General features: G+C 54.2%; 1 protein-coding gene and 1 long non-coding RNA gene across 6 annotated transcripts; one reads left to right on the top strand and one right to left on the bottom strand.

Annotated features, from left to right (window-relative positions):
• The first annotated feature begins 4,257 nt into the window (after positions 1-4,257).
• Positions 4,258-15,092, top strand: BCL2L11 (BCL2 like 11). Of its 2 annotated transcripts, XM_064415495.1 has the most exons (4): positions 4,258-4,601; positions 4,737-5,103; positions 9,551-9,663; positions 11,957-15,092. In XM_064415495.1, the coding sequence occupies exons 2-4, from the start codon at positions 4,746-4,748 to the stop codon at positions 12,044-12,046; spliced, it is 561 nt and encodes a 186-aa protein (XP_064271565.1). In that variant the 5' UTR covers positions 4,258-4,601; positions 4,737-4,745; the 3' UTR covers positions 12,047-15,092. The 2 variants fall into 2 exon arrangements, with proteins under 2 accessions (XP_064271565.1, XP_064271566.1); XM_064415496.1 differs by lacking the exon at positions 4,258-4,601 and having other exon boundaries at positions 4,685-5,103.
• Positions 5,132-27,141, bottom strand: LOC135297705 (uncharacterized). Of its 4 annotated transcripts, none has more exons than XR_010359622.1 (4): positions 26,900-27,141; positions 22,670-22,877; positions 9,472-10,549; positions 5,132-6,770 (listed from the first exon to the last, which is right to left on the bottom strand). It is a non-coding gene; the product is annotated as an uncharacterized LOC135297705 (long non-coding RNA). The 4 variants fall into 4 exon arrangements; XR_010359623.1 differs by lacking the exon at positions 5,132-6,770 and having other exon boundaries at positions 8,762-9,840; positions 10,166-10,549; XR_010359620.1 differs by lacking the exon at positions 5,132-6,770 and having other exon boundaries at positions 8,762-10,549.
• Positions 27,142-27,686: the final 545 nt, after the last annotated feature.

The raw sequence follows: 27,686 nt of genomic DNA, 5'->3' as shown, positions 1-27,686 counted from the left end.
GCTTTGATAGCTTGCATCTTTCTTGGCTTTTTTTTGGGGAAAAATATGCTAAGTTGAGTTGTTAATTGGTTTGGGAGGCAATGGGTGTACTTGGATTGGGGTCTTCCTGTTCTGCCTGTCCTTAGGAATTTCTAAGATGAAGGAAATGGAGGTTTGCAGGTCACACGTAAGTTGGACAGGACTGAACCCACCCTTGGCACCTCCAGTTCTGACCTCCCCCCACATCATTATTCAAGCTCAGGGGAAACTCAGAAGACAAATGTCTCTTGTTTGCCTGTAATGGCAGAATTTTGGGAAGAAAGTGTTCCTTTAAAAGGAATATTTCAGCAGCACAACCCCCACCAGGGAGGAGAGGGCATTAATTTGATTTTTGCATCTCCCCACAGGAGGGAGACAACAGCCTTTCCTATTCTCCCTCCTCCTGCTTCTGTTTCGGGGCTGTTTTTCCTCTGCTTAACTTGTTCAGCTGGAAAACCATGGTGAGCCTGGGCACCTGGTACAGCCTGGGATGGTCAGGAAGAGCTGGGAAGTGCTGGATCTCCTAGGGGTTACTGTTCTCCCTCCAGTGGGGCTCCTCTCCCTGCCCTGATGGCAGAACCTCTGGGAGTCCCCTTGGAAGCAGCCTGCTTCCCGTGGCACGTGGAGAAGCCTTGGGCTTTGATCCGAAGCAGCTGGTTCCTGACTCAGCTGGAGTGAGTTGCACCAGGAGGCAGATCAGCTGGAGTAACCTCGGGGCTGGTGGAAACATAAACATTGGATGCTGGGGTGGCTTTTTTTTTTTGTTCCCTTTCTCCCCTTAGTTGCATTTTTTTTACGAGCTGAGCCGGAGCCAGCTGTTCTCTGGCCAGGCCAAAATCTCTGCCAGGCTTAAGTTTTTAGATCTATATTGTAAATTATATATTTTTAGTGCCTCATATAATGCAGAGGGATATGTGGAGGAGCACTTTTCAGAGCATTATGAGCACGATGGAGCTTTTAGCCGCAGCTTTGCTTTTAATAAATGCTGTTATTTTACATTAAACACCCTTAAAAACAGCCCCCTGTCCCAGCCACCTGCTCCTGCCCCCGTCCCAGGAGAAGCAGGGAGGAGAAAGGTTAAAACCATCCCACGAGGGGTAAAAATGGATCAGTGCAGTGCTGAGGCAGGGTGGAGGTTCTGCTGTTGTACTTGATTTAAACCAAGCTGCTGAAAGAGCCAGGAGTGAAGCCCAGCCCCAGCTGGCAGGGTGATATTTCCTCGCCGGCACGCGCCGGCTCTGCCCCGCTGAAGATCTCGAGGTATCCCCAGAGTCGCCCTTTAGAGATAACTCATCTCGGGGCCTCCACCACCCACACGGGAGAGGAGAGATTTCCTGGCGCGTGGGTGGGTGGCTCTGCCTTTTCTTCTGCAGAAAACCCAGGTTTACTCATCTTTCACCCTCTGCCATCGAGCTGCCCACCCCCCCCCGGGGTCTGAGGCTCTGTCCCAGCTCCTCCATCCCTTTGCTGGTGGTGGCCCATCACCACTCAGCCCTGGCCAAGCCCTTTCTGCTGCCACCTCCCTGCAATTCCTGGCCAAAATTCTTAATTTTGGCTTTGAAGGCATTAACAGGGATAAAGTGTGAGGTTGTTGAAAGCTGCAGCCACCTCAGTAATTAGTGAGGTGCACAGTAGTAAAGCAGCAGTCCTGGTCCCCCTCCTTGGGGTCACCCACAGCACTTTCCCCATGAGGAACAATAAATAACTTTAAATATAAATTAACAGGTCCCAATTCACTGGTGGCAGCAGGGAATCCAAGTGCCATCCCCTTGCCCAGCCCAGGGGCCACTCAGGTCACAACAGGACTATTCTTGTCACTTGATTCACACCCACACCACTGTCACCACTGTGGATGTGTGGAGATCCCCCAGAGAGGGTTTGGGAGTTTCTTGAATTAAAATACACATTTTTTTCAACAAAACCCACCTGTTCTTATCTCTATCCAACCTTTGCTGTTCAAGCACCCCCACGCTGATGACAAAGGGTTTGATTTTGGGTTGGTGTTTGAAATTGGGAGCTCTGTAAAGGTCAGGCTCCAAGCCTGGCTCAGAAAAAACCTCGTGCTTGAGGCTCAAACCTGATTTTATCTGGCAGCATGAGTGAAGTAACATTTATCATGATGGTTGCAGGAGAGGGAGAGCAAGGTGTCATTTTTTTCCGTTGGTGCTTTGTTCAGGTCAGAATGGCTTTGGTGAGCACCTGCTGGGTGGGGAGGAGGGGTTGGGGGTGGTTTTCCCTGGGGGTTTTCAGGGCACTGTGAGGAGTCTGCTCCCTCCAGCCAGGCCCCATCTTTGCTCCAACCTCTTCCCTGCCCACTTCCCAGTGGCAGGGACAGCCTGCTGGACTGGACTCTGAGATCTGGGAGGTTGTTTCCAACCTAAGTGATTCTGTGATGGCACAGAGGGAAGGCTGGGTGGGAGTGCTGAAGGATCCTCCTCCATCCTTCTCATTTCTACGTGGGACATGGGAAAGCTGCCTGCACATGGATGCCGGTGGGTGCATAGGAGGGCTGGGATGAGGCATTCCCAAACAGCATTCTCAGGGAGCTGGGGATGGATGCTGCAGGGCCTGAGGCAGTGTTGAGGGGCAGGTTTCTACTCCCCCTCCCTCAATCTGTGCCCACAGTGCCAAAAATGAAGGACCTTTGGGATGGGCTTCGGTGGAAATTCCTCCGAGATGGCTCACGACAAGAGGAACGAGGATAACGTCGAAACAGATTTCTTCCGTGAGGCTGGAGCCGTGATTCACGGTGGGAAAATGCACTTGGTGCCTGTCCTGGCTCTCCAAAATCCCGAGGGCAGGAGGAGAAGGGCCAGCTCAAGGCTGGGTGCTGGAAAGGCCAGGCTGTTCCCCATCCCCTTTCTGCTCGCGTGAGCCGCCCACGCAGAAACGAAAACGACCCGGGAGGAGAAAATAGACTCAACATCTGCAGGCTGGCCCCGTGTCCCGGCAGCCCAGGTGCCTCCAGAGTGTCCCCCTCGCTCTGCCCCACCAGCACAGGGTGCTCTGCAGGCCCCAGCCAAGGGGAAAAGCCTCGGGTGGCTCCTGGATCCAAGGGAAGTGTGAGGGAAGCAGGGCCCTGTGGAGCCCCACCAGCACTGTGCTGTGGGTACCACTGCTGGAGGGCTGGGAAAAGAGAAACAAGCCTGATCTTCAGTGCTGTTTCTCCCTCACTTTTCTGGTGTGGAAAGGTGATAGCCGGACCTTCTGAGCCCTTTCAAGCCCTTTCCTTCTGCTGCTGGTCCTGCCTTCAAAATTTTCCCTAATGTTTCTTCCTAGCAAATTTTCCTAATGATTTTTGCCCACTTGAACACCCGCAGACACTTTTCCTTCCCCTGCCATTGGAGTGAAGGGGGTGGGAACAGAGCCAGAGCAGCCAGGGATGCTCCAGCAGTGTGTGGGACCATCCCTGGCTGAGGTGAGGGACACTGGGGTGGGATGGGGGATCTGTGACCACCCCAGAATCTGCTCCAGCACTCAGCCCCTGTGATGGATGAGCCGGGTCCTTCCTCTCCATAAGGCTTCTTCCACCCCACAGTCCTTCTTCCTCTCCATGGCCTTCCTTCCTTTCCATGGCCCTTCCTCTCCACAGGCTGGAGATGCTGCTGCTGCTGAGGGATGCACCAGTGCCGGGTGTGTGTGCACACGAGCGTGCAAGGGGTGCAGCAGGTGGGTAAGTGGGGTGCAGGGGGTGCCCTGCAGCAGGGATGCGTGTATGTAAAATGTGTGTGACCAGCAAGCACCCGGCTCTGAGGTGTGTGTGCACATGGGTGTGTGTAAGGGGTGTGTAAGGGGTGTGCAGGCAAGGGGAGCACCCACAGCACACGGGGGGTGCGTGTAGGGGGGTGTGCGTTGTGTGTGCGAGGTGTGAGTGCCTGGCGCAGGTGGGAAGGGTGAAGGTACCAGAAAGCAGCGCTCTGGGCTGTGTTTGTGTGTGTGTTTGTGGGGGCTGTGTGTGTTTGTGAGGGCTGTGGGGGTGTGTGTGTGTGTTTATGGGGGCTGTGTGTGTGTGTGTGTGTTTGTGAGGGCTCTGTGTGTGTGTGTGTTTGTGGGGGCTGTGTGTGTGTGTGTTTGTGGGGGATGTATGTGTGTTTGTGAGGGCTGTGTGTGTGTGTGTTTGTGAGGGCTCTGTGTGTGTGTGAGGGCTGTGTGTGTGTGTTTGTGGGGGATGTGTGTGTGTGTGTTTGTGAGGGCTGTGTGTGTGTGTGTGTGTGTGTGTGAGGGCTGTGTGTGTGTGTGTTTGTGGGGGCTCTGTGTGTCGGTGTGTGTTTGTGGGAGCTGTCTGTGTGTGTGTAAGGCTGGCAGTGCACGTGTGCAAGGCTGTGCCGTGCCCCGGGCTGTGTTTATCAGCCCGGCCCACGTCCCTCAGCGTGTGTAAGGCTGTTCCCGAGCCCGGGCTCTCCCCGCGGGCGGGAGCCGGGGCCGGGGCGGGCGCGGGGCGGTGCCGAGGCCGGGGCGGCGCCGGGCCGGGGGAGGCCGGGGCGGTGCTGGGGCTGTAAACACGGGGCGGAGCGGGGCCGGGGCCGCTCCCGCGCACACCCGAGCGCAGCCGCGGCCGGGGCCGCTCCAGCGGCGGCAGCACCGTGAGCGGGGCCGGGGGCGCGGGGCGGGGGCCCGGGCCGGGGCGGGGGCGCGCTCGGCAGAACAATGGGGCGGGCGGGCGGGGGCCGGGCCGGCCTGGGCGCGCTCGGCCGCTCACCGCGCTCCGCTCCCCGCAGGCAGCCCCGATGGCCAAGCAGCCCCCCGAGGTGAAGGCGCGACGCGACGGCGAGGGCGGGCGGCTGCCGGCGGCGGAGGGGCCGGGCCCGGGCGCGCAGCTGCGCCCCGGCGCTCCCGCCGCCCTGCCCGGGGCCGGCGCGGTGTCCGCGGCCGCCGCGGCGCGGGGCCCGCCCGCCAGCCCCGGCCCCTTCGCCACCCGCTCGCCGCTCTTCATCTTCGTGCGGAGGTCGCCGCTGCTGCCGCGCTCCTCCAGCGGGTACTTCTCGTTCGAAGCCGAGCGCAGCCCCGCGCCCCTGGGCTGCGACAAGGCCACGCAGACCCCCAGCCCGCCCTGCCAGGCGCTCAGCCACTGCCTCAGCGCCATGGGTAAGCTCTGGGGCGCGGCTCCCCATCCTCCTTCTCCTCCTTCCCTCCCCGCCGGGCTCGGCTGCCCTCGCTCCCCCTCCTCACCTGGCGTGGCTTCCCTCGCTCCCCCTCCTCACCTGGCGTGGCTTTCCTCAGAACCCGGTTCCTGTGGGGGCGTGTGAAGGTGTGAGGGTGAAGTGCCGGGGGAGATGTGAGAGGGTGAATGCGCAGTTCAGGGGCAGGTCGAAAGTGCAGGAGCGCTTTTCCGACCCTTCACCTTGGCTTGGCTTTCCTCGCCCTCCCCTCCTCACCTGGCTTGGCTTTCCTCAGAACGGCGGAAAACACGGATTCTCTCTCGTGGGCGTGTGAAGGGCCGGGGTTTGTGCACAGGTGTGGATGCACAGGAGGGGTGTGTGAAGCTGCGAGCGCACAGTGCCAGCGGGGTGTTGAGGGGTGCATGAGGGGTCCTGCTCTTTGCCTCGAGGGGATTCCCTTGGAACGTTGGAAAACACAGGTAGCCATGCCAGGCACCTGCAGCAGCACCTCCGCATCCCACCCCGCGGGTTTCGGGAGGCTCTCCCGGCGCTCTGGGATCTGTGGAAGCTGGCCGGGCCCGCGGGCAAACACAGCGCCGGGGAACTCCCGCGCGTCCAGCGCCGGGGTTTTTATTACTATGATGTTTATTCTTTTCCGGGCTCGGTCAGTTGCTGCCAGGGGAGGAGGGGACAGAGTTGTTGAGTCCAGTTTCCTACTCCGGGCTCGCTCGTCCCAGGCTGTTTTGCCAAACAAGTGGCTCCTGGCTCGTGGCGTCGCTGCCGGCTCTCTCATCGATCAGCGGCAGAGGTGCTGGGGTCATGCATCCCAAAATCCCGCTGGGAAGCGGCCCGGAGGCGGGCGGGGGCGTGTTTACCAGTGGCTTTGCCAGGTGAAGCCTCTCCAGCAGGGAAAAGCTGCCCGCGGGAGCTGCGTGAATGTCCAGCATTCCCCTCTCCTGATGAATTCCCTCTAATCGGAGGAAACCTTTGAACTCCCACCTTTCAGCTTCCACCAGGGCACGGGGGATAACAAACACCAGCTCCAAGCTTTCTGGCATCTAAACACCATCTTTTTTGGCTGGTGGTGTTTTTGCTTCCTCCTGGCGCTGGCTGCGGAGGCCTGGCTGTAACGTGCCCTTAGGAAAGATTTTGTGACACTGTTGCAGTAATTACAGCTTAATTCGTGTTTCACAACCTCGCCCTGGCACGGCCAGGCAGGGATGCTCCCGGAATTCCTTGCCGGGAGAGCCAAGGCTTCGGTTTCTTTTATCTGGGGAGAAATTGATGTTTTCCCTGATTTCCCCCCCCCCCCCCCAAATTCCTGTGCTCTCATCAGCTGTTTTATTGGAGCCTTTGCTCTGTGAGTGTTGCTAGGGGCATCATCCTAAACAACTATAAGCAAATGGAAAATCCTCAGTACTGTTTAACTGGGACTCCTGGATACTCCTGAACGGATTAAGCTGGGAACATGGAGCTACAGAGCTGTTTTATCCCCATCCAGGCCTGCAGCTCCCAGGCTGTGACTTCCCATGCAGCTCTCCTTGGGAAATATCCCTGGCTTTGCCCTGCACACCTCCTCCTCAATCCCTGTGCCCTGGCAGTGTCCAGCTGGATGCGTGCCGTGAAGTTTTCCACATGGAAGTGGGTCAGTCCCTGGGGAAGGAAGCAAAGGAGATATTTCTGTTGTGCTTTTACCCACTGATTTTATCTGTTGTGAGCAGAGGCTGCAAGGTGGAGAGTTTCTCTCGGAAGCATAAGCAATAATGATAATTATTATTATTTTTATTACAATAAACAGGCATTTCCTGCGAGCAAAAGCGACGGATGCTCCCGGCCTCTCCCATGGGCAGTGGGGAACTGCTCCAAGGCTGCTCCAGCACGGCAGGCTCATGCTGTGCCTCAAAAGTCCCTCTCTAAATCTTGCAAAACCTTCCCCAAAGGTTTTGATGAGGGGCAAATAGAGGTGGAGGCAGCCCTTGGGAATGCCCTGGGTTGTGTAAGGAGGAGCTGTTGCTGTGGAGGTTTTGGGAAGTGATGCTTGGGCTGTGCTGCCTTTCTGACCGTTTAGGGGACATGTCCAACTGCTTCCAGAGCTGTTTCTTTTGGGAAATTGGACAAAAACAGCAAGGGGATGCTCTGGGATGGAAGGGTACAAGGGTTGCAGTGGCAGCCTGGCATATCCAGGACAATGCTTTTGGGGATGGGAAGGAGAGGAGCAAGGGTGACTTGATTTGGTTGTGGCAGAGGAAGAGGCTTGATCCTGCTTTTGGGGAAGGAGGTTGGCAGGGATGGGGAATTCCCAGCTGGGAGTGTAAGTCACCCAAGACAAACTCACTCTGTCTGGAGGCACTGGGTGACTTTGTGCATAGTATTTCGTGTCTCCCCTTCCTTCCATTGGATTTTCGGTCTGAAGGCACGTGTTTGTTTGCATGTGGATTTTGGGAATGTGGCTGGAGCAGGTGCTCTGGATGTGGGTTTTCCCAGTGCTGGTTTGATCCCAGTGTGTATTCCCATGAGGAGAGAAGCAGTATAAACCTGTTGCTCTCAGAGGAGCTTCTCCACATGCAGATACTTAGATTTAAGGGGAAAACTTTGAGCTGGGAATCTGCTGCTGATATCCTGATGCTCTTGTTTTGGAATCGCTGCTGTCTTCTCCCAGCTCTCCAAGATTTCCTTCGCGGGGGGGGGTGGGGTTGGATACCTAACCCAGGGGCTGACGTTGCAATTTGGGCTTGGCCTCTTTGCCCTTCCGAGAGGGAACCGCACCAGTTCCATGCCGGAGCATCCCACGGGCGGGAGCCGGGCGTGGCCTCCCGGCGGTGCCGGTGCCCCCGCGCTGTCGCCGTGCCGGGGCCAGCCGTGTCACCCTCGCTGGCTCGCGCTATGACTGTGTCCCCCCGCCCCCGAAAGCGCCCGTGACTGCTTCGGGGACCAGTTATGACTGGCCCCTTTCGCTCGGCAGCGCCGCAGAAAGTCCTTTCTGAAAACCTCAGCGCGATTTCGCTCTCAGCCACCGAGCCCAGCCCGAGCCTCCGCGGCGGGGGAGCGCCGTGGGCGCGGTGCCGGGGCGGGAGGGAAGGCTGGAGCCGGGGGGGAAAGGCTGGAGCCGGGGGGGAAAGGCTGGAGCAGGGGGGAAAGGATGGAGCGGGAGCAGCGCGGCTCCCTGGCGTGGTTCTCCTCCCGTGCCCGGCGCTGCTCGGCTCTTCCTGCCGCGGCTGGCCGCGTGTTTGTGTTCGCCCGGGCGGCGGGATTTGGGAAGGCGGCTCCGCCCCGGCCGATCCCGTTTGGCTGCGGGGGGATCGCGAGCGCCGCGCGTGGTTCATTCAGCGGCGGGAGGAGACGGGCGCTGCTACTACAGCGTGAAAACAAAACACATCCTCCGGCCAAGCAGCGCTGCCTTGGCTCGCAGAGGCATTTTCCAATCAGGTTGGAGCCAGGCTTTTATTTAATTTCTTTTTTTTTTTTTTTTTTTCTAACTGCCCTACTAATCCTTTGAATGTTTGGAAGATTGGAAGCTATTCCCATTCCCTTGTGATTCCTCTGAAGCTGTTGTGCCAAAACACTGCTTTGTTTTGTGCGGTACTTTTTGGGTTTTTGGTTGTATGGGGTTGTTTTATTTATGCTTTTTTAGTTTTTTGTTTTGGTTTGGTTTTTTTGTTGTTTTTTTTTTTTTTTAATATTCCCTAAGGCTGCAGTTCCTGCTTGGATCCTGAACTTTAAGGAAGGGGAATGAGGCGGTGCTGGTATCACACATGGTCCTGTTTCTTTTTTTTCCCCCTGGCTATTTGGAGGATTTATCGCTTGTTTAATAACTTTTTAAGATGGAGACCTAAATAATTATGTATCCTGCAGTATAATAAACACATTAACTCTTTCTTTTCTCTTTCAAGCCAGCACTTGGATTTGCTGGAAGTGTGGTTTCTCCACACATTAATCCAACTGTGGCTTTCTCCTCCCTATGACAAACCCATTGGTTTTCCTTGTTGGGCACTTGGGGATGATTTGGGGAAGAAATGTGAAAATTGGATGAAAACATCCAGGCAGAGGGTTTTTAAGGTTAGGGAAGGAGTTGCTGCTGAAGGAGAAAAAGGGAGAAGAGGAGGTTTGGCAAGGGAAGGAAATTGGAGTGTGGCATCTTGGCACTTATCCCTGTTTAAGAGGGACCAAAGCTTGGAGATGCTCCCAAGGACAGCCTACAATAAATAAATAAAAGCCTAATAGTAGTAATAATAATAAAGGAATAAAAACCTGTTCATTGTACACAGCGAGTCCCCACATGCGCCCCTGGGATTCAAGAGTTAAAATACAATAGTAATAAAAAATAGGAATAAGATGGCAGGAGTTGATGGCTTACTAGAGAGTTTTATGTAGTAAATTCTGTACAATTTGTTCTTCTTCCTGGGTTTCCAACTCTCCTGTTCCATCCCACGCAGCTTCCCGGTGGCAATCCCACTCTCCAGCCGAAGAGGTGCAGCCGGAAATCTGGATCGCGCAAGAGCTGCGGCGCATCGGGGACGAGTTCAATGCCTCCTATTGTCCACGCAGGGTAACTTTCCCCTCTTCACCTTCCATTTCTCTCAAAGGGAAAGGCTGAATCATTTCTGGAAACTCTCTCTGCGGTGAGCGTTTTGCTCACTCAGATGAGAAAAGGCTGCGCGGGCGGGGGGTGGCCTGGACCAGGCAAATCAGCAGCGGCGGCGGCCTCAAATCAATGAAAAATAACCTTTAAATAAATTTAAAATAACCTTGAAATCAGGGCTGGAAGCCTTAGGGCACCAGGTTTGCACAAGGGTTTTGGGGTAGAGGTGTTGGGTTGGGCCTGGACCTGATGGTGATGAGAAAACTTTTAAAAAGAAAAAAGCAGGGAAAGTTTGGGGGTTTTGGGGGATGCACTGCCCAGCACCTTCACTTTTAGGGAAGCTTTCAGTGGGATTCCCAGCCCAGCTCCCAAATCCCAACTGCTGCAAAGAAGAGATTTGCTCCTCAAACTTACTTCTCTTGCAAAGACTGTTTTGAAAGAGTTTTTATAAGCCCATGAACTTGCTCACCTTGGGGTGTTGCAACCCGAGTCAATGCAGTAATGCTGCAGAGAATCCCAATCCCAAGGCAGCCCAGCCCAGGGGGTGAAGCAAGATGGGCTCGCCAGGATGAGCTGCTGAGTGTTCCCAACTCAGCATGTCCCTGCTTGTGGATTCTGCTCCATCCACTCGGGTTTGGCTGTGGGAAGAGGGGCCAGGAGCAGTGTTGGTGATGGAATGCTGGCTGCTGGATCCTTATCCATCCTCTTTGGCTCCCAAATAGCTCCTGCAGCACTTCCTTGCTGCTCCCAGGGTTGGCTTTCCCACAAAACAGAGGTCAGGCTGCTATGATCCTGCTTTTTCCACATCACCTCCACCTGCTCTACTCTTCCCAAATGTCCTGGCATTCCTGACCTGCAACAAAATGGTGATAAGCTGATACCCCAATCCAGAATCCAAAATCCAAAATGCGCATCTTCAGACCTCCCCTACCCAGGCTGATCCTTTGTGATGCAAAGTAGCTGCTTTTTGGGATGAAGGGGCATCTTTTCAATGAAAGGGAGGGATCAGGCTGTCCCAAAAACTGGAGGTACCTGGTAGCAGCAGGCAGATCCAGAGGATCTGGAAGAAATGCAGAGCGCCATGGAATATCCTGAGCTGGAAGGGACCCACAAGGATAATCCAAACTCCTTGACCTGCACAGCTCCAGCAATCCCACCCCATGTCCACTTATTCCTTGAGCTCTGGCAGCCTTGGGGCTTTGACCATTCCCTGGAGAGCCTGTTCAGTGCTGGACTGCTCATCTCCTCCCTGCCTCCCAGAGCAGTGCCTTAAATTTGGAGCACTTTGTGAGGAGGAGTAAAGTCTTTCCAAAGTTATCCTGGCTCCTTTGGTGCTGGAAATCTCTGGGCACATCATGCTGCTCCCTACAGCCCTGTGGTGGATAAGGGGGTGAATTTGATGGGAGTGGGGGTGTTTTCCAGGCAGCAGCAGGGTGAGGTGCAGGGAGCATCCCCCAGGTTTGCACGAGGTTGTTCCCAGTGCCGTGGCTGCAATTCCAGCCCAGGGCTGGCCCGGGGCGAGGAGTGGAACGCAGAGAACACGTCCTGCCTCTCAGGTGACACGAGCAGGGGACGTCATGCGTGACCCTAAAAACACTTTGTACCTGGTGCAGTCAGCATGTGAAAAATTCTCACTCCCTGCGCCCAAAACTGGGGAGGTTTCAGAGCATTTAAGCCACGGTTTAATTATCATCCCGGAGGCACTTTGCGGAAAGGTCCCTTTTCCTTCTGGAAGCGTTCTGGCTGCTCCAGAGCTGTCTGGGCTCGGAGGGCAGGGTGGAAGGGCTCGTGCCCGCCGGCCCAGCCTGGCTCTGAGGTTTGCCCTTTCAGCCTGAGGTGAGAAATGGGGAACTGCAGCAGTGCCAGAGCCGCACTCGCCGGGCAGGTCGGGGCTGTCGGACGGGTCCCGGCGCGGTCCCGGCGCGTTCCCCGTCACGTTCCCCAGGGGTGTGGCCTCCCCCCGGGACCGTTTCTCGGAGCAGACACCGGGAAATTGGGCAATTCGTCATCCAGCCACTCCTTTTCCCAACAAGGCTCATGGGTCCCAGGCTTTTCCTGGAAGAGGGGGCATCCCTTGACTGCTGTCATGAGCCCCAAGCTCTGCTGGCTGCAAAATGTTAAATGCTTTGTGCCTCTGGAATATTTTCCAGGTGTTTATATGGCATGGGGGGGCTTCATGCTGGGAATGAAAGTCACCGCTTCGTTTGGTTTTTCTCTTTTTTTTGTTTTTTTTTTTTTTTTTCCTCTCCCTCTCTTCCAGGGTTTCTTGGATCACCAGGTGGGAAACCCCCAGGTCGTGATCTTGCGCCTGCTGCGTTACATCGTCCGCCTCATCTGGAGGCTCCAGTGAGCGCCCGGCGCATCCCAGGCCACCAGGACTGAACTCCTCTCTGGGAAAGGCCGGGAAGGACGGACTCATGGATGGATGTGGGGCTCCCACCCTGCCTCTCCCCCAGGACACGTGGCAGGATGAGGGTGGACATCCCATTCCGACCGCGGCGTTTTATGGCAGAGTGGTGTTTACTCGGTGTTTCTCTCCACTCTTTTTATTCATTTTTTTGCCTTTTTTTTTCTCAAAAGAGTCTCAGCGAAAATGTGGAATCATGTTTTGTCATCGTTCCTGGAATTCTGTGGCATGAGCCCCATGGCAGGAATGAGGGAAGCCTGAGCCAGCCGGTGGGCAGAGCCCTCAGAGTTTGCCTTGCAGAGGCTCGGATTCCTCCCCTCTCCCTTTGCCTCCAGGGCGTTTGCCCCCAAAAAGGCTGGAAAAAGGGCTGAGGGATTTAATCAGCACTTCTTTTACCTGTAAATACCTAATGCTACCCCAAATCCAACTTCATTTGCATAATGCAAATCAGCCTATTTCCTGCTGACTGATTTTTTTTATTATTTTTTGGGTTTTGATATCTCTATTTTTTTTTGATCCACTCTGAATTTCAAGACTTTGCTGTCGAACTCCAGGGTCCAAACCATCACAACCAACCAACCAAACCCCAAGCCACCAGGTTGCCTTTTTTTAAAGAAATTCTTTCTATAAAACATGTGCAAACGCTTCTGTAGTGTCTGCTAGCAGATGTGGGGGACTGAGTAATCCAGCAATAAACGTTCCGGAGGCAGGGAGCAGCTCCCGGGACACCGCAGCCGGAGGCGACGGCAGCAGGACCTGTTGTGAGTCGTGGCTGTCAAAAGAGGTTTCCAAGATCGTGTTTTCCTGGGATCCTCTCCGTGTTTGGATGGGGATGAGCACCCAGATGAAGATGGAAGGATGCCAGCCCGCCATGGATCTATCCAGGACATTCCAAGGGGATCTGACTGCTCTGTGTCCTCCCAGAGAGAGAATTCCCAGGTGCTCTGTGTCCCAGGGCTTTTCCCCTTCCCTCTGGAGCCATGGATCCGTGGGTGTTCCCGCTGCCTCCCAGCAGATGTTTTTGGGGGATTGGCTGCTCCAGCCATCCCATATCTATGCACAAACATCCCCCTTCCCTCAGGCTGGTGCAGGTGCTCCCCAAAAGCTACGGGGTTGTTTCCAGTCTCACCAGCACCATAGGAAAAGAAAAGAAGGAAAACCCCATCCCAAGCCCCCCTTGGAGCGGTTCTTCCCACACAGGGAGAAGCTGCTGAGTGCCATGGATGATAATTAGTGTTAATTAATGATGGACAGACCCCAGTGGGACCTCTCTGCACGGCTGTGCCTGGCGGGTCGGAGCGGGGCCTCCCCTCCTGCTCCTGGGGGACCACAGAGGCAGTTTTAACCTCAATTGCCAATTTTATTCCCTTTTTTCCCTTGGAAGTGCAAGGTGAGCAGCGGTTGCAGGAGCAGGGAGTGTTTTGGGAAGGGCATTTTGGAGCCCTTGGGGGGAACCTTTGCACTGGTGGAGAGCGAGCGGTTCAAATAACGAGGGAGCTTGGCCAGGGCAGATCCTGCTCCTCATCCCTTGGGATTTACCTCTGGCTTTGGCTCACCGTGGCTGTGCTGCCCCAGCCAGCCCTACTGTAGGCTGCCACCAGGGATTTTCCATGGAATTCCACTGGTAAAAAGAAAATTAAATGGATAAAACTTGGCAGCAGAGGGGGGGAGACCCAGTGAGAGTTTTTTTTTTTCTCTCCCAGTTGAATTCCATCGTTGCTGGTGGATGAAATGGTGCTTTGGGATCTCCCAACCTTTGGCATCCCAGAATGTGTCCCTTGGAGTACACCAAAGAATCACCAAAGAGCACTTTACCCTGTCCTCCCATGGAGACAAAAAACCAGATTCGTTTTAAGGAAAAAAATTCAATTCAAAATATTGGCAAAGTCTCCCAGGGCCTTCTCCACAGGAGGAGTTCCCAGCCAAAAATCATAGGAAAAGGAACCCTCAAAAAATAGGATTCCTGTGGTGTTGTGAGGTTTAGTGAGAAAAAGCCCCCAAAAAAATCCTCAGAACAGAAGAATGATATAAAATAGGGATTTATGCTCTTTTCAGCCATGTTGGCTGCCTGCTCTGGGTCGTGTTTAAGTGTAGCCTGTGCTCTGTGTTGCACCAAAAGGATGAAGAGTTTTCCTTGGAAACCAGATTGATCCTGTTCTTGCTTTTCCTCTTTTGCACCAAACTGTAAATACTCAGATATTTATTAGAGTAGAGTACCATATTATTTTCATCATCTGAGCCAAATATCTGTGTGCAATGTACTCCCTCTCCTTTCTCTCCTGTAACTTTTGTACAGCTTAGAAATACTTAAAAAAAAAAAACCTAAAAAAAATTTTTTAAAATCCTGTTTTTTTCCTATACTTTTTTAGAGTGGAATTGGTAAATACTGTAGGTCCTTTTTTTTTTTTTTCTTTTTTTTCCCCTGTGTAATTAATGCACTCTACTGTTTAATGCTGTAACTTGTAGAAATGTTGTATATTTATTTCCTGCTTATTTAAGTTCCTGTGAAGATTCGGTTTCCTCCCTGCCAGAAGTGTTGGATCCCCTTCCAAAGCCATCGTGGTGTGGATAACAAGATTTTAATCTTATTTTTCTCCAAGTGCCTAAGTCCCTGCTTCCCAGGAGTGATTTAGGCACATCAAAGACTTCAGCATTAGTGAAATTCAGTGGGAATTTGGAATTTGGTTCCTCCACCCCCAGGGATTGCCCCAGCCAGGTTTTCCTGGAGCAGCCATCCCACGGGATCTCGTGAATCACTAAATCATGTCGCAGGACCCAGCTAATGTAGCATTTTTGACTGCAATTTCCCTGCCTTCCTTGTGTTTTGCACTGATGAATTTTGGACAGGGTAATTGCCACTTTACTTGTGCAATACTGCTGTAAATAATTGCAAGAGCCTTGTTTTTTGGGGGTTGTTTTTTGGTTTTGTTTTTAAGAATCTTTTATGTTCTTAATATGAGTTTTATATGAATAAAAACTTTCAACTATTTGTCCTGAGTGCTGGTTCTTTGTGGGGATTGAGGTTCTCCCGGGAAGAGGATATTTGTTGCTTTATCACCAGTTTTCCCCATTTTTCACCCATTCTCCCTCCAGACCTGGTGTTCCTCTCACCCTTTTGGTGTTTCCCTCTCCATTTTGGTGTCCTGGAGCTCCAAGATGCTTCAGGCCACCCAAAATGCAGCTCTTGTAAGAATTTGCTTTGTCAGGTGCTGCCTTGAGCATTCCCAACCCCAAAAGCTGCTCCAGCTGGGAGTTATCTGCGGATTCCTTGGAATTTTTTTGCCTTTCCTCACATTTCTGTGAGGAAAGCTTAAGCCCAGCTGATGGGCACCTTGCATGGACTTCTTGTCCCCTGCTGGTTTCCACTGGCATTGAAGAAATTTAGGGGGTTATTTTATGCTTTGTGTCTTGTTTTATTTTTATTTTATTATTTAATGCATTTGTTAACATTATTTTTTGTTGTGGAACATCGCTATTTTTTCCCTTTTATTATTTCACATGGCAGTTTTTATTTTGCAGTTTAAAATCTGCTCCTAAAAATTTCCATCCCACCTTCCTTCTGCCTGGACCCTCCATCCCATTTGTCCCTCTGGCCCTTCCTATCCCTCCACTTATTCCTCAGCAGACACCACGAGAAGGAATTTAAAAACAACCCCACTAAGTCCTACTTGATAAACAACCTAAAAAAATTCTGGATTTTTTTTTTTTTTTTTTTTTTTGTTTTGTTCTTGAGTGTGTTTCAAATTACAGAAGTTCCTGAAAGGGAAGTTTATTGGTTTCAGGTGCTATTTTGGGGGCTTCTTCAGCTCACAAAAAAAAGGTTTAATTGCCCAGCCGAGCCTGTGGCAGCTGCTGCCTCTGCTCTCCCGGTGCCTCTGCGGTCCTGTTGGAATTTGGGATGTGTCCAGGTGAGTTGTCACACCTGGGACACGACCCTGCTGGTGCCCTGCCTGAGCCCGGTGACCGCGGTGACACAACGGGAGGGGAAGCGCCGCCCTCTCCAGGACCTGCCCTTGGCACGTGCCAGGGCCAGCTTGGCCATGGCCAACTCCAAGGGACTCGTGGCCACCTTGGGGGTGTTCCCAGCCCAGCCTGGCCATGGCCAGCTCCAAGGGACTCGTGGCCACCTTGGGGGTGTTCCCAGCCCAGCCTGGCCATGGCAACTCCAAAGGATTCACGGCCACCTTGGGGGTGTTCCCAGCCCAGCTTGGCTCAGGCTGGCCACAGCCCACGCTGGACATGGCCAAATCCAGGGTGGTCACGGTTTAGGTTGGCCAAGGCCAAGGTGTTCCAGGCCAAGACAAGGTGGTCGTGGCCTGGTGGCCACGGCCAAGCCCAGAGTGGTCACCGGTCCAGCAAATTCAGCCCACGGTGGCCATGGCCCAGGCCCACCAAAGCCACATCACCAGCCAGGCCCTTTCCATGCTCTTAAATTCTAGGAGCTCATAAAAACCCCCACGCAATTGTTTTAAGGATGACAAATGGCCTTTATTCCTTGATAAGGAGCAAACTCCCAGATTTTATTAATGGGAAAAGCCACAGCTCCCTGTGTCCCTCAGAGCTGGACACTCGTGGCTGCCATGTGCTCATGCTGTTGGGGACACACAAATCTGGGACATTCCTGCACTCCCACACTCCTGCTGGCCTCAGGAATGCCGAGCAACCCAAGCTGAGGATGAGATTCCAGTCATCCAGAGCCACGGGAGTGACACCAGGCTCTCCCCACACACAGAAATAAATAGATTTATTTTTTTTCCAATGACTCGCCACTGACCTTTCAAACACCTGTGCAGCCTAAACCAGCTAAAAATACCCCCCAAGCTTTGCATTTGATTTTCATATTGCAACAAAGCTCACTCTTTCCAGCGGCTTTTCTGCCTTTCTGGCAGCTCCTTGGATGCTTGACCTCTCCTGGGGTCACAGCCGGCGCAGACAGAGATGGGAAGTGCTGGATATCCAAAAGCAGTAAAGGGATGTTAAAGGTGCTCTAGCAGGGTTTTTATGGGGTGTAAGACAAGCTCAGGGATGGCTGGACCCAAGGGGACCTTCCTGCCACCCTTCCTGGACATCCCAAACCTGTTTTCTGTGGAATTTTGAAAAATTAAATCCTGCAACCCAAGGAAAGGCAGACAATGAGGTTACCCCTGATGGAGACACTGCTGTTCCAACAAAAGCTGGTCCTGTGCAGCCCTGGGGGCTCCACACAGCCCTTGTGGGGATACAGGGCCTGCTCTTCCCTGGATTTGATGGATTTCTCCTGGCTGGCTTTGTGACAGGCTCCTCCATCCCTTCTCCCAGGAGGACACACAGGTAGCCGGTGCTTCCCGGCCCCGCGGGCCCTTCATTAACCCACACCTCCTCTCCCTGCAATTATGGGCAGAGTGGGCCGAGCCAACCGTGGTTTGACAATCCCACAGTCCTCCTGGCTGGTAATTAATGAAAATCAAGTTGGAAGACGGCACGGTGGCCATTCCCTAAGGATGGCAGGGATGGTGAGCGCTGCAGCTCTGCCTGTCCACATCCTCGCACCACGTGTGACCCCACGCTGAAAAAGTCAGGATTTTCAGAAATCCTGGTGGTTTTCACACAAATAATCCCCCTGGGATTTGAGGGAAGAGCCACGGGATGCCCTCAGCCCACGTTCCAATGCCTGTCCCTCCTGGAGCCTCCAGAGTCCCCCTGTCAGCCAGGGGCAGAGGGGACAGTCACACGCGCCTGCTATTACCATTCAAATGACTTATTGGCAGAAATGGGTTTAAAAATAGGGGTTTTATGATAAACAAGGTAACCTCATACAGGAAGTGAGCTGCAAATACTAAAACATGCTGTACAAAGGTGGTAGAGAACAGAGCTGCCCCACAGAACCGAAAAAACAACAACAAAACCCAAGCCCTGCAAGGGGGGAGTCCAACATTTCCTTGGGGTTTATTTTTAATATGTTTTTTGAAGGAGGAAAAAGGGGTGAACTGAGGGGAGGAAAGGGCTGGGGGCTGAGATAATTTCTGCTCTCCACATGGCCCTGAAATAAAGGTGATGGCAAGGCAGCTCCGCGATGTGAGCCCCGACTCTGAGCGTGCCGGGACTTCAAAAAGTGTCGGGTGCTGCTGCTGCAAAGGTTAAGAAGTTTTCCTCCCGAAACCCCGAGTGTGGGCTGTGAAAGAACATGGTAATGAAGAAAAATTTCCCCAGGGCTGCTCTTTGATTATCACCAAAGCCATCGAGTTTCAGTTTGAGTGATTTGTATTTATTTATAAAAACAAAGACGAAATAAGTAGAACGAAAACAAAAACCTCATCCTAATTTCTGAGCTGGAGCCTGATTTATTCGAGCAGAGACGTTCAGGTAGAGCAGGCTGGGTCGAGAAAATGAGCTGAGTTACCCATGTGCTGCAGGGCACATTTTTGAAGGTTAAAAATACACCATAAAACTCCCCCAAAACACATCCAACCACCCTCACCGGTGCCAAAATGCTGATTTGTGAGTCCCTGGGCTGGGCAGCAGCTCCAGCCACGGGGTTCAACCCTGGTTTGGTGCTGAAGCATCTCAACTCGAGTGGGAGAACAAAAGACATTTCTCTTTTCATGTGTTTTCACTTCCATCGTGAGAGAGCTGGTTAAAAAAACACACAAAAAAGCCCTTCAGTGGTCTCTCAGCCTCCACCGTGTTGTTTTTCTACCTATTTTCTGTTGTTGGCTTTTGTTATCAGTCTCATCTGCAATTTGTGGCCGATTCTGACATGTTTCAGGCAGACAACGTGTTCCCAAAACTGCTTGCAACCTTTCACGAGGGTACAGTGGCGAGGACAGGCACAGCAGAACCACAGCACAACGAGAAAAAGGGCAGATTTAACCCCAAAACCAGCCTTTGCCCAAATCTGTGTCCCCGAGGCGGGGACGAGCCCCGGGGCAGTGCTGGCTGACACCGCAGCAGCCCCTGCCCACCCCCTCGGTTTAATTGGAATTAATTCCATCTCCCCCTCGCAGGAGAACCCAAACTCAGCCCTGCGTGACCCGCTGGATTTTTCCTGATCCCAAACAGCATTTCCCAGCATTTTCCCCACCAGTGGGCACCACCCCATCCCAAACACCCCCAAACACCCCCAAACACCCCGGCTGAGCCCCGGTGCTGGCAGCAGAGCGTCGATTAAATCAGTGGGGCTGTGAATTACCACCGAAAGCCAACGCCGCCGACCTCGCAGCCCTTCAACATTAATAGCGAAACCAAAAAAGCAAATTAATACCGCAGGAGCAAGCGGGAATTCGGCGATCTGGCTGAAATTCAAGCAGCGTCACCGCGGGGCACGGCACGCTCGGCGCGGCAGCGATCCCGGCCGGCGGCGGCGGCGGCTCGGGAGGAGCAGAGGGGTTAAACCGAGGGGGTTTTGGGGGTCCAGCCGCCCGGGAGGGCGGGAGCTGCGGCCCCGCCGGGCCGGGCTGGGCGATGCCGCAGCATCCGCGGCTCTCCCGGGAATCGCCCGGACGCGCTGCCCTCCCGCCGCGGAGTTAACCAATTTCGGGGTTTCTCAGCCCAAGAGGCGGCCCGGCTCGGGCCGCCCGGCCGGGGGAGGACTGAGGCATGGTGAAGCCCGGCTCCTTTTCCCGAGGCTGCGGCTGTCGGCGGCGCCCGAGCCCGGCGGCGCCCGGGGAGCGGCGGCAACGGAATCGCGGAGCGGCGGCGGCGCCCGCAGCCCGGCCCGCGGGGCTCGCCGCGCACAATTTCGGGCTCCCCCGGGCAGGGAACAGCGGCCGGCTGCTCCCCCGGGAAGGGCTGCCTCCAGCCCACAGAGCCCTGCAGCCCCGGAGCTCGTCCCTGAGGGGAAATGGGGCGGAGGGGGTCCCAGCGCCCCGCTCCCCCCACGGAAATCCCCCTCGGATTCCAGCACACCGAGCCACGCCATCGGCTGGGCCGGGAAAAGGCTTAAAAATACAGAATTTCGAGTCAGTGTCTCAGGGCTCTCCCAAAGCTCTCTCCACTTCCTGTGACAAAACAAAACACGCTTCGTTTGAAACTTATTCTTCCTCTATTTAGTGCCGAGAAGCGATGACCAAAAGCACCCTCAAAACCCTCCTGGGATGCTGCTCCCTGTCCCGAGCCATCCACACAGCGAGCAGAGGACGGAGCGGGGCTGGGACAGCCTCAGCGGGGCACGAAATCTTTCATTTCAAACGATTTCATTTCAAACCCTGAGCTGGGCTGAATTTCCACGTCGCTATTTTCGTCTCGAGTCAAACGCTCCCCCGCGCCCCCCCTCCTTCCCCACGTCACTGATCTCAAACCTGAGCCCAAGGTGGCAAAAGGAGGGGACAGGGGATCAATTTGGGGTTTGGCTCATCCACTTCCCTCTGCCGGGGTCAAACTGACTGGGAATATTTGCAGAGAAGGAAAACCGAGACGAATCCGTTTGCTCTGACTCGTGCGGGGAGAGTGGAACACTGCGAGTCCCCAAAATCCCCAGGCTTTTCCCACTCCATTCACCACCAGATTTTTGGGAAGTTCAGCACCAGAAATTGGACTTGGATAATCCCTGTGTGTCCATTTCAACTCGGGATATTCTATCAGTCAAATTTCCAGCACTTCTGGGCTGCCCTCCTGCCAACACTGCTCCCTGAGCATCCCTTGGGCAGCTGAATGGAAAAACTGGGGGGAGAAAGGGAATTTGTGGCTGATTTGATTTTGCTCCATCATAATTTTTCAGTGGATGCTTGAGGGGGAATGGGTTTCATCCCAGGAAAATGGTAACAGTTGGTTTAAAAATGTCCCACACGGAAAATCGTACAGGGTTTCCCCAGGGGTTGGGAATTTGCCTCTGAGATTTAAGCTGAAAAATTCAATATCAAGAAACCCAGCTGGAAAATCAGACAGGCCTTTTCCAGAGACTGGGAATTGCCTTTAGGAATTATTCTGGAACATTCAATACCAAGAAACCCACCTGCCATGATTCTCTCAGCAGTAGCCATTAAATCTGTGGGTGCTTCCATTTATTCCCAATCCTTGCATTTACTCCCAATGCTTCCATTTATCCCCAATCCTTTCCCATTATAAAAATAATCATTTTTTCACCTTTTTTTTAATTAACCCCCCACTTGGCTTAATTTATACCATTAAGGACATCATTACTATTATATGAATGATATTATATTATTTTCATTATATTTGTTACATTACATCCATTCTATGTATTCTATCACACTATGTAATCAAATTTAATTTAGTAAATATATTTTTATATTTTTCAACTTTATTTAATAAACAAATATTTTTATGTATTAATCACCATATTATTCAATAAACATACAAACAGTCTACATGTGAGAATATATTTAATAATTTTATTTGAACAGAAATAAATGTCTTTGAATGCAATATATAAATATAGAAAAATACATTTACATATAAATAGGAATGTATTTACATAAATTTAATTTTTATATGAATATACAAATAGAGGATTTATTTTAATATAAAAAGCAGGGGAATGTTGGGAGCTGCTGGATTTTAATTAATTGCCCTGCTGGATTTTAATTGCCTTTCCTGCCTTAAATTCCCCTCCCTGATTTTAATGCCATGGAAAAATGTGCAAGAACTCAGAGAGCCTGGGAAGGGCACCTTCGTTCCAGGATTTGGTCCCAAACATTTGGCAAATATTTCCAAAAGAAAACAAATCCCAAACATCTGGAAAGCCCCAAATCCCTAAAACACAGCCTGGGTGCCCTTGGAATCACACCACCACAGGAATGTGCTCCAGAGGGACCCGGGCTGGCCTGGGTGCTGGGATGGACAAATCCCTGTATGGGATTCCTGGGAATTCCCAGCAGGGGAAAAGAGCAGCTGCCCAACAGCCCTGGGAGTGGGCACAGGGAGAGGGAGAGGAGCAGCTGGGAGAGGCTGCAGCCAAACAAGGCAGCACCAGGAATCCCAGTATCAACACCAGCACCACCAGTACCAGCTGTGCAGCCAGAACCAGCACAACCAGCACCAGAAAACCCAGTACAGCCAGAACCAGCAGAACCAGTACAACCAGAACCAGCAAACCCAGTACAGCCAGATCCAACAAACCCAGTACAACCAGAACCAGCACCAGCAAGCCCAGTACAGCCAGAACCAGCAGCACCCACAGAAGAGCCCCAGCAGCCCCAGTAAAACCAGCCCCAGCAGCCACCCAGTCACTGCTGACTCATTTTTGGCCGGAGCTCCGGGCGCTGCTCCGTGGGGTTTTCCCTTCCTCCTCTGCCACCAAATTACCCAGCCCCCCATGACGTGGGGCTGCAGTTCCAGGAACTGCTCAGCTCCCCAAACTCCAGTTTCCAGCCCAGGAGCCGAGCTGGTGCTGCTGGGAGTGCTGGTGGCACCCACAGCCTCGCGCCGGCAGCGGGACACGGATCAGGCGCCCGGGATTGCCAGGCTGGTCCCCTCAGCTCGGCAGCCTGCACCCCACGAAACTCATCCTGAAGCCATTGCCTGCCCTTCCCATGGAGACATTTATCCATCCCATGGAGATATTTATCCCTCCCACAGAGATATTTATCCATCCCACGGAGATATTTATCCATCCCATGAGGCACTCACCGGATCCACGGCTCCTTCCCCACATCCTCCAGAGCGTCTGAGATGGGGAGAGGGAACATCCAGGAGTGGGTATGTTTTCATGGGAATGGGTGGAAAAATCCCAAAGTGCTGACTGAAGTTGTTTCCCACCATTAAATAATTGGGAAGGTGACAAGATCCGCCTTTCCAGTCTTAATCCCAGCGGGACAGCCATGCTTCTGCTGTTTCCCTGGGGAAAAATAAGGAAAAAAGGGTTTTTTTAGTTTATGCTGCTTCAAAAACCTCTTCTGCTTCTTCAGTTCCAGAAGCAGGGAATCACCTACGGAGGAAGCAGCACTGGGAATGCTGGAAGCAGGAGAAGAGTGGGATTTCTGCCCTTTTGCTCCCAGGTTTATGCCGGTGGGCTTTGGGCTGCAGGGTGGGAGATTTTGAGGATTAATGGGAATGACAGAGGGGATGTTGGGATGAGAGTGGAAACCTTTGCTCCAGCATCCTTCCCTGGGCTGCAGGAATTGTCCAGGCAGAGCAAGATAAAAATCCATCACCCAGGGAAACTGTAATTCCATTAATTTCAGTCTCACTTTCCCTCCGCTCAGAGCCCCCTGCTTCCCAGGCGCAGGAGCAAATTCCCCACACACCAATTCCCGTGGATGCCCTGCCATGGGATCCCTCCATGGATCCCAGACCAGACCAAATCCATCCCACATCCTACCTGGCCTCTCCTCGCTGCAGCTCCCAGCCCGGGATGTGCCGAGGGTTTATAAGGCTCCGTCCGTCCCGCCAGGATGTGGGGAAGGAGATTTTCCCATGGCCCAGGGGCTCTCCCACTTTCCCCATCGGGAAAGGATCAGGGAGTTTTTTCTCATCAGAAAGAGCTTTTGCTGGGAAAGGTCTCGTTTCCCAGGGCCTGGAGCCAAATCCATGGGGACTGTTGGCTGAGGAGCTTGGGAAGGGAATGAGATATCCCAGAATGGGAGCGGGAGGCTCTGTCACCCAGGGAATGCATCCTTAAGCTCTCAGGTACCTTGGATATTCTTCCAGCCTGGAAAGCCATGTTTTACTCCCATTCCCCTATAAAAGAAGCTGTGACATCCCAGTAAATTCCCAAGGAAAGGCTCTGGCTGCATGTGAGGGATGGAAACCATCCTCGGGGAACAGCTCTGGAGATGCTCACCCCACTCCAAGCCCTTTCCCTCCCAGCTAAGGGACCTCTTCCCTCTCTCCTGCAGCACGGGGGTGGCTGTCACCCTGCTGCTGTCTCCACTTTGGGTTTTTCCCACTTCTGTTCCATGGGTTTTCCCATTTCTGTTCCATTTCGGGAAAACAACGCGCCCCACGGTCGGCTTAGGGCAGGGCCGTGCTCCTGGATCCAGCTGGAGTTTGGAGATGACTCAGGGGCACGAGCAGCCCTGGGAGCAGTGACACAGCAGGGAGGGGGAGCCCCGGGGGTGACAGAGGGAAGGGGGAGCTCCGGGAACCTTTAATGAGCCTTTTCCAAATCCACGCTAATCACACTTGGATTTGTGACACCACAGAGGCAGCTCGGATGCAGAGGGTTTGGCACTGAGTGCTCCATGGCCATGCCATGGTCCAGCTGAGCATTCCAACCTCAGTCCCTGTCTTCAGGATCTGCTGGTGGCTTTAACCCTTCCAGCACCAGAAAAAAACCCAGCAGAGCCTGAGGGAGCTGACATGGGATGAGCGATGGCCTGGCTCAGCTGAAGGAGGAAAACCACCCAAAACCATCCCTTTTTTTGTCCTCATCTGTGCCTTTCACCCATTTCTCATCCAGCTCCCTTGGCTGAGACTCCAGGGATCACAAACCTCCAAATGAACCCAGGAACTGTGGAATTCTGGAGGTGTCAGAGCACCACACTGGCTACAGTGGCACCAAATGCCTGGCTACACTCCCTAAAAAACTGGGAGATGGATGCTCCTCTTTGTCCAATGTTTCCCACCGACATCCCTGGAGCTCCTCCCAGCACAGCACAGGCTGGTGGGAAATGCCCTTCCTGGAAGAAATCACACCACGAGCATCCTATGGGAAGGAGGAACATGAGGATTGGGAGTATTTTCCACTGTGGTGGGAAAACACTCAGCCTGCTCCCTTTCCACCTTTATTTTCACCCCCAATATTGCAACAAAACAGGAAAATGTGCTGGCAGTCATCAGCATCTCCCTGGGAAATGCCAAGTTGCCAGCCCAGCTTCCAGATCCAACTCTCCAGAAACCCCTGGAGCGGCTGTGACCTTTAGGGAATGCCAGAATCATCGCCAAAAATCCCATTTTCCTTCTATAAAGAAAGGGGTGGAGACTGCTCCCGCTGGATATTCCCAGTGGGATGGAGCTGCTGCAGGACTCAGATCCCCAAGAATCATGTCACACCACTGCCTGCATCACCTGTGGGGTTCAGCCACATCCACCTGGGCAGCGCAACGCCCCGAAGGATCCCTCGGGATGGCTGGAATCCCACGGGATCCGGCTGCTTTGCCGGGCATGCCGGCACCTGCCTTCCCGCAGAGCGAACAAACAAGTTGCTAAGTCACAGCAAAACCATGAAAGCAAAACCACAGAGCCCCAGAGCGCCTCTGAGTCACTCCCCGGCCGCCGCCACGGCCCCACAGCCCTCCCAAAATTCGCCGCCACCTGCAGCTGCTGATCCCTGCTCCAAGGGGCTGCTCCAGAGGCGCTGGGAAGCGTTTCCCAGCAGGGAAAGCCTCTCTGAGAGTGCACAGGATGGACGGAGGAGCCGAGGTGAGGCCCAAACCAAGCTGGCCGCCCCCACTCATCCCTTCTCTCCTGTGAGATGAGATTTTTAAAAATCCTCACCTGGATTTTGTGTTGTTATCGAGCGGTGCCAAAGAGCGGCAGGGCCGGGGCTGGAGCCGAGCCCCGGGCACCGAGCGCTCCCGGGATTAGTCACCGGCGGCAGCGGCGCGGCTGACATGACTCACGGAGGTTTGGCCGCCCAGTAAACCCGGGATTTTCGGGTTCCCGGCTCTGGGGTTGTCCTGGGGACACCTTTCGGTAACCGGGGCCCGGTTCTCAGCCGCCGCCCGGCGCCGTGCTTTGCCGTGGGATTCCCGGCAGCTGGAATGGCGGGATCGGTCCCAAACAGCCGTGTCCCGTTTGTGCCTGACTGGGAATTGCCATGGAAGCGTGGGATGCAGCCGGGTGACAGCGGGCCCGGTGGCGATGCCGACAGAGGTCACTGTTGCCGAAAAGTTGCGAGCCCCAGCCAAAAACCCCAAAGGGAACTCGGTGGGGAGGGCGGCGATGGGGCCGGGCTGGAACAGGCAGCCGTGGGACATTCCCGGGAATGATGCACCGGGAAGCGCAGGCGGCACCGCGATCCTTGGGATGGGATGGGATGGGATGGGATGGGATGGGATGGGATGGGATGGGATGGGATGGGATGGGATGGGATGGGATGGGATGGGATGGAGAAGCCGCGATCTGCCCGCAGCCACCGCGGGACACCCCAGGGGCCGCCCAGCGGGACTACAGGAGGAGGATGAGGATAATTCCCCCCTGGAGAGGGAATGTGCTGCCGCCGGATGATCCCGAGGGCGAAAGCCGAGCCAGAACAGGAAAAGGAGGGAGCCCGGGGCTGCTGAGCCCCTGCAGAGCTCCGGGACATCCCACGGGACACACAGGCACCCCAGGGAGCCGCAGTTTGGGATGCGCTGGATGGCAGGTGGAGAGCGGGAGAGGCAGGAGGGGAACTCGCTGCCACCTTTCCCGGCCCAAATCCCAGAGGAGAGCACAGCACGAGCGGGAGAGGGCGGCACAAAACACCCCAAAAAGGTGACTGAGCGCTGCGGGGGTGGGCATGACGCCAGCGGAGCCCGGCCCCCGTTCCCAGCTGTGCCATCGTCACGCTATCAGGGAATGACTGGGGTGGGAATGCTCCACACAGCCCATCCCGTTCCACCCCTTGCCATGGGCAGGGCCACCTTCCCCTCGCCGAGGTTGCTCCAAACCCCGTCCAACCTGGCCTGCGACGCTTCCAGGGATGGGGAATGGCATTACCCGGGTGCAGGACCAGGGAGAACCTCCACATCCACCCTCCCCGCAGCGCTGCCTCCCTCCCTGCGGCTCCCGGAGCATCCCTAAATCCCTCCCAGCTCCACACCGCCTCCGGGACGAGGCAAAGCGCGCACCCCGAGCAGCAGCCCGCGTTTCCATGGATTTTTTTTTTCCCCCCTCCCCCGCAATTCCTGGCAGCAGCCGAAGGGAGCAGCGCCTTACCGTGGGCGGTGGTTCCCGGTGTTCCCGGTGTTCCCGGGAGGAGCCGGAGGCGCAGCCCGGCGCGGTAACGGGCGCGGGCGGCCCGGGCGCGCTGTGCCCCGATCATTGGTCCAGCTCACGGAGCCGCTGCTTTCAAATTCTGCTCGAGCCGCGGAAGGAAACAGGAAGCCCCAGAGCTCCTCGCCAGAGCCTCCCGCGCCCACCCCCGCCCGCGGAGTCGCCTCCCTGGCCAAACGCTGGGAATGGCGCTTTTCCCGCATCCGGCGGAAACCGGGAGCATCCCGGCAGGGAGTTGCTGGAGATGCTCGGTTTCGTGTTGCTCGTCGTTTTTATTCGTGGTGGAATGAATCCTCGGGTTCCAGCCTGCCCGACCACAAGGCAGCGTCACCCTCGGAATGCGGGACAAACCCCATCGGGACAGCAAGAGGATTTAGGACACCTCCAGGTTCCTCAGCTTTCCACCCCAAATCCAGCATTTGGATTTTCGGGTCTTTTTCCAACTAAGATAAACCCAGAGGCTCATTCTGGGGCTGGGGTACAGGCTTGAGGAGGCAAAAAAAGTATTTGTCCTTGGAAAAGTCAGGGGGAATTGAATTCTTCATCCCCGGAAGCGTTTGAGGCCAGTGTTGGATGGGGATTTAAGGAAGGTGTCCCTGGCCATGGTCTTTAAGGTCCTTTCCAACCCAAACCATCCCAGGATGCCATGAAAGCCCACTGTCATTCCCTCTGGAAAATTAGCACTTCATGCTTCCCATTTCCTCAGTTTAGAAGGAACTTCCCTGAGCTG

The sequence above is a fragment of the Passer domesticus genome, chromosome 3, assembly GCF_036417665.1.
Source record: "Passer domesticus isolate bPasDom1 chromosome 3, bPasDom1.hap1, whole genome shotgun sequence".
Taxonomy (NCBI): domain Eukaryota; kingdom Metazoa; phylum Chordata; class Aves; order Passeriformes; family Passeridae; genus Passer; species Passer domesticus.
The sequence above is the reverse complement of the archived record's forward strand: the minus strand, read 5'-3'. Positions and strand labels throughout refer to the sequence as shown.

Bases quoted from the DNA above. Each gene is read 5' to 3' on its own strand.
- BCL2L11 (XM_064415495.1), top strand. From the start codon at position 4,746: ATGGCCAAGCAGCCCCCCGAGGTGAAGGCGCGACGCGACGGCGAGGGC. The intron at 5,104-9,550 runs GTAAGCTCTGGG...CATCCCACGCAG, and splicing joins CCACTGCCTCAGCGCCATGG to CTTCCCGGTGGCAATCCCAC. The intron at 9,664-11,956 runs GTAACTTTCCCC...CCTCTCTTCCAG, and splicing joins CCTCCTATTGTCCACGCAGG to GGTTTCTTGGATCACCAGGT.